The sequence below is a fragment of the Parus major genome, chromosome 22 (assembly GCF_001522545.3).
Source record: "Parus major isolate Abel chromosome 22, Parus_major1.1, whole genome shotgun sequence".
NCBI lineage: Eukaryota > Metazoa > Chordata > Aves > Passeriformes > Paridae > Parus > Parus major.
The window spans coordinates 564,756-570,309 of NC_031790.1; the positions used below are offsets into that span (position 1 = coordinate 564,756).

Consider the following 5,554-nt stretch of genomic DNA (forward strand, 5'->3'; position numbering starts at 1 on the left):
CCTGCCCATTTCATGTTGTTCCAGTGCCACGTCCTTCTGCCTCCCCACACCAATGAATGTTTTCCCTTGCTTATTAAATTGTTGCTTTGCAGCCACCTAGAAATGATCTTTAGGTTAATATTAGGCCACACATTTTGAATATGTAAAACCTCCAGCTGGCAAGGAGGTCCCTGGAAAGCCTGGGGACAAAGGGAGGATCTCTAAATCCAGGTCTGTAGCATTTCTGGGACCTTGTTGTCCTGACACATCTGAAACAACCTCAGCCCTTTTCCATGTGCTGGAAAAACATTTTCCCAGATCTGTCCAGGTGAAGCCCAGCACTGATGACCCTCAGCGTGTGTGTCTGTGCTCCTGCATGGATTGACTCCTCTAAAACATTTGATTTTTATCCTCTCCAGACCTGGATTCCCACCCCACTGGCTCTCCAGGCACTCGGAAATACCCGCTGCTGTTCAACGTCTCCATCCCTCACCACGAGGAGATCACCATGGCAGAGCTGCGGCTCTACACCCTGGTGGGGCGGGACCAGAGGCTCTACCAAGGGCTGGACAGGAAGGTGACCATTTTCGAAGTGCTGGAGAACGTCCCCGCGGGGGCCAGGGAGGAGAGGAGGTTGGTGGCCCTGGCCTCCAGGCACATCTACGGCACGAGCAGCGAGTGGGAGAGCTTCGAGGTGACGGAGGCCACGCGGCGCTGGCGCCGGGCGGGGCTGAGCACGCACCGGCTGGAGGTTCACATCGAGAGCAGCCAAGGGGAGGAGCAGAACGGGGAAGGGAAACTCGACATCGACATCAACTCCGAGGCCAAGCACGTGCCCCTGCTGGTGGTGTACTCCGACGACCAAAGCAACGACGGGAAGGAGGAGAAGGAAGAGCTGAACGAGATGATCGACCACGAGCAGCTGCTGGAGCTGGAGAACCTGGAGGTCGGCAACTTCCACGAGCAGCCCGGGGAGGAGGCGCTGCTCCAGATGCGCTCCAACATCATCTACGACTCCACCGCCCGCATCCGCAGGAACGCCAAGGGCAACTACTGCAAAAAGAGCCCGCTCTACATCGACTTCAAGGAGATCGGCTGGGACTCGTGGATCATCGCCCCCGCCGGCTACGAGGCCTACGAGTGCCACGGGGTGTGCGCCTACCCCTTGACGGAGCACGTCACGCCCACCAAACACGCCATAGTCAAGACTTTGGTGCACCTGAAGAACCCCCAGAAAGCCTCCAAGGCCTGCTGCGTGCCCACCAAGCTCGACCCCATCTCCATCCTCTACCTGGATGCAGGGGTGGTCACCTACAAGTTCAAGTACGAGGGCATGGTGGTGGCAGAGTGCGGCTGCAGATAGTAGGAGGGAACGCCGGCGTGGGGAGGGCACAGGGGGGAGTATTTAATGATTCAGTCTGTAAATTTGTACATTTGCTATTTAATGAGGTTATTTAATGAGGCCTGTACAGAGAATTGTGTGTTTGCTGGCACGGGGAATTGTATATTTTGTTCCATTGCCTGCTCCTCGCTGTCCGGATCGCCGCCGAGCCTCTCCTCCTGCCAGGGCACGGAGCTGATCCCTGGATTGCTTGGGAGGGCTCTCGCTGCCAAATTCACAGAAATAAAGGCATATTTTTGTACTTTATCAATGTTGATTGGCATCTCCAGGGCTTTCCAGAGCTGTTCAAGATAAAGAGTGATGGGCAATCACACCTAGACTGTTCAGTGTCCTGTAATATCTTTATAAAGGTCTTTACATGCTCGTTGCTTCTTAATTTATCTCTGTAGATCTTACATCCTGATCATTCTCAAGCTCCTGAATCACTCAGACACAAAAAAGGTGATTTTTTTCCCTTTTTTCTTTAAACTTTTTCCAGTCTTTCCCTGTTTCAGTCAAAAGTAACAGGCAGGGGTGATTTGGCATCTGGAGCAGAAGGGTACAATTCCCTTTCCCATCCTCCTTAGGAAAGCAAATGGCCCAGGAGCAGTGCCAGGCATGGCCAGGACAAGAAATTCCCCCTGTGCATTACAAAATCCCTCTGAGGCAGCTCTGGCTTTGCTGCTGGCTCTCAGGACCAGAGCTCGAGGCGGCAGAAGGAATTGCAATAAATTTCCTGAACCCTTGGAACTGCAGCAGCCAAAATTGCCCTGGAGATTTCCCGGAGCTCCCCCGATCCCAGCCAGTGAATCCCGTGAGCTGCAGAGCCCTCGGTGCCACGGGAGCATCCTCCCCTCCCCTGAGCGCTGAGTTGTGCACTCAGAGGGATATTAGGGATATTCCTCCCCCCAGAGCCCAGATTTGCAGTCACATGCCATGTCCCCACCACTCTTCTCCAACAAATCCCGCTGATAAGGAGGTGTCGGAGCTGAGAAACAATAGACCCGTCACTTTATTTATACTAAGCTGCAAATTTGTCAGATTCTTGGGAAAGTGTAAGTGATGTTGACTCTTTTAGCCTGCACCAGAGCCTCCTGAACTGTCCCTGCGTCTGTTTTACACTTTTAAGGGAAAGTTATCTTCCCTGGGAGTGATAAGGGTCTTTGAAGGAATCACTCCAGCACTTCATGAACACCAAAGACTTTTATCACGCACCAGCTAAACCCAAACTCCCCCATTTTCACACCAAACACTTCTGTGCTTCCCATAATTTATTGCCCTATTTATTGACTGCCTGCCTTTGTAATATAATGTAGAATACAGAATGTTTTATTTTTTGTGCTTGTGTGTAATCCCGCTCGGATAAAACCTTGTGCTGACCCTGCTTTTCTTGGAATCTCAGTGTTTTGTGTGGCACAGAGAATGAGGTCGGGGGCTTCTTTTTCCTCCCCTGGGCACTCGTCAATCCCACACGGCTCAGTTCCCCCCTCGCTGGCAGAGCTGCTCCCCCTTGGCAGTGATTTCTGTGGGTTTTAGTTTATTTCAGTTGATTTCAGTTTATTTCAGAGGATTTCAGTGGGTTTTAGTTTATTTCAGTTTATTTCAGTGGATTTCAGTGGGTTCTTTTAGTGGATTTCAGTGGATTTTAGTTTATTTCAGTGGATTTCAGTGAATTCCAGTGGATTTCAGTGAATTCCAGTGGATTTCAGTGGATTTCAGTGGGTTTCAGTGGGTTTCAGTGGGTTTTAGTTTATTCTAGTGGATTTTTTCAGTGGATTCCAGTGATTTCAGTGAATACCAGTGGATTTCAGTGGATTTCAGTGAATTCCAGTGAATTTCAGTGGATTTCAGTGAATTTCAGTGGGTTTCAGTGGGTTTCAGTGGATTTTAGTGGGTTTTAGTGGATTTTTTCAGTGAATTTCAGTGAATTCCAGTGGGTTTCAGTGGGTTTCAGTGGGTTTTAGTTTATTCTAGTGGATTTTTTCAGTGGATTCCAGTAAATTCCAGTGAATTCCAGTGGGTTCCAGTGGATTCCAGCTCCTCTTGCAGGGCTATCCCAGCCCTGAGTGTCAGCTGCTGATCCCTGCAGGTCTCTGCAGTGCCCAGGTAGCAGCCTGCACTCCGGGCTGTGATTTTGTTTTATTCCCCAGCCCTGGCAGAGCTTTTCCCGGAGCCACTCCGCAATCCGAGCCCGCAGGAATTCGGGAGAGCTGTGACATCTCAGCTCTGCTCACATCAGCTGCAGCAGCCAAGGCTTGAAGTGTGACCACACAGAGCCTTTCAAAACCATCCACAATTCTTCTGAAGCCGCTTGCCAAGACAAGGCACTCACCTTGTTAGGGGTGATAATCCAGCATTAGGGAGATAATCCGACATTTGCTTTTATCATCTCATTTCTGCGGGCGCTGCCGTGGCAGAGATGTGCCCTCCCTGCCTTTCTCCCCATCCTCCCCCGACAGCACCAATGCCTCTGAACAGGCACTAAAAGACAATTAAAAGCCCCACTGCAATAATAAATAAATATTTGGGGTCTCACTGTGAATAAAAGTGACCACAGAGCGAAGCAGAGCAGAGCCTGTGGCGTGTTCTGCTACGAAACAAACACAGGCAATCATTTTATCAGCTGAACTTCTATAGGATCGGCAAAATTTACTGATAATTCACTGAAAAAGTCAAATTATTGTCAATAAATACCGGTGGTGGTCCTTCAGAGCTGGGGGCAGCCAGTCTGTGGTGTGACTTCTCTTTAGAAAGAGATGAGAGCTGTCCTGCTGACTGAGGATTGCAGCCAGGGTTTGGTGGAAGAAGTAAAGTTCTGTCTCATTGTGCTGTTCTGGGGGAAAATTGAGCATTTCTTGAGTCCTTCAGCTGCACCTGAGATCAGAAGTGCTGGGAATGGTGGTTCATTTATCAGGGGTGTCAAAATCCTCCCTCTGCCCTTACTTCTGACAGCGTTTCTTGGGTGTTCCTGCAGTTCAAAAAACCAGGGGGGCAGTTATTTCCTGAAGATCTTTTCCCAAATAGCAAATCAAGGCTGTTTCTGCAAGTTCAGAAGCTCTTGGCTTTAAAGCCCCTGTGCCAATGGACACAAAACTCACAAATAACAGGGTGAGGTCAAGGAGCCAGGGCTGCCAAGCTGAGAGTCCCAGGAATCCATGGAAAAATATTTCAAGTCAGTGAAAAGATGTTCCATCCATCCTTTATCCATCCATCCATCCATCCTTTATCCATCCTTTATCCATCATCCATCCATCCATCCTTTATCCATCCATCCATCCCTCCACATCACTACAGTGATTTCTGTCTCTTTTTGTCACATTAAATTCTGCTGTGCATCGATTCTCCTTTCGTTTCTGAGCTATTTTATCCCAGCACATTAGCGGATGTTTGATTTGAATCTTCAGTTCTATCTTAATTTTAGAAAGGTTTGGGGAAATGTGGCTTCACTGTGGAGTTATTTATCATTCCATGCCCCCATCCATCCACTCTGAGCAGCTGAAGCAACCCTGTCTGACCCAAATCACCACCATCAGCAGGATTATTGCTTCCACCTGTTTCTAACTGAACTTGTAAAAGGAATTGTGAGCAGCCGTGGATCCCTTTTTTTTTTGCTCATAATAAAATCCCAGGCAGAGCAGGCAAAGGAGCAAAACAATGGATGGCAGAGAGGAAAAGCCTGGGGAGAGAGGGAAGAGCTTTGGGTTGCTGCTCTGAAATCCACACACACAGAGAGAGGAGCAGGAATTTCAGGACATTCTCCTCCCTGTGTGCAGGAACGGTGACAGCCGTGTCTCCTGAGCCAGCACTCAGCACCCAGGCTCATTTCACCACGCTCTTGGGAGCCTGAGCTTCCCCTGAAGGATCCAAATCTCTGAGCTCTCTGCACAATTCCTCAAATAGATTTATCCCCAAACCTGCCTGTGTTGTGGGGTGGGACCCTGGAGCAGGGTCACATCCTGAGATCCCCAAAGCTTTGAGTGCCAGACCTGACAGCTCAGGGGGTTTTCCTGGCCCTGCTCTGGGCTCTTTGGGCTGGATTTTGTGTCCTGCAGTTCTGGCTCACACCCATCCCATCTCTGGGGGACAAATTGGGCTCCTCAGTGTTGGGGACTTCCCTTTCCAAGGTCTCTGTGTCCTGCCAGGGGAGCAGCACGAGAGGAACCTCCACAAAACTGAGCTCACTTGGGAAAAAAC

The 5,554-nt window shown here is 49.8% G+C and overlaps 1 protein-coding gene across 1 annotated transcript in view; it reads left to right on the forward strand.

Moving 5' to 3' along the window:
• Positions 1-2,744, forward strand: part of BMP10 (bone morphogenetic protein 10) — a 6,007-nt gene extending 3,263 nt beyond the window's left edge. The window contains exon 2 of the mRNA XM_015648793.3: positions 399-2,744. Within this exon, the coding sequence (XP_015504279.1) occupies positions 399-1,342 (944 nt within the window). The 3' untranslated portion in view covers positions 1,343-2,744. The remainder of the gene's footprint in view (positions 1-398) is intronic.
• The last annotated feature ends 2,810 nt before the right edge of the window (positions 2,745-5,554 follow it).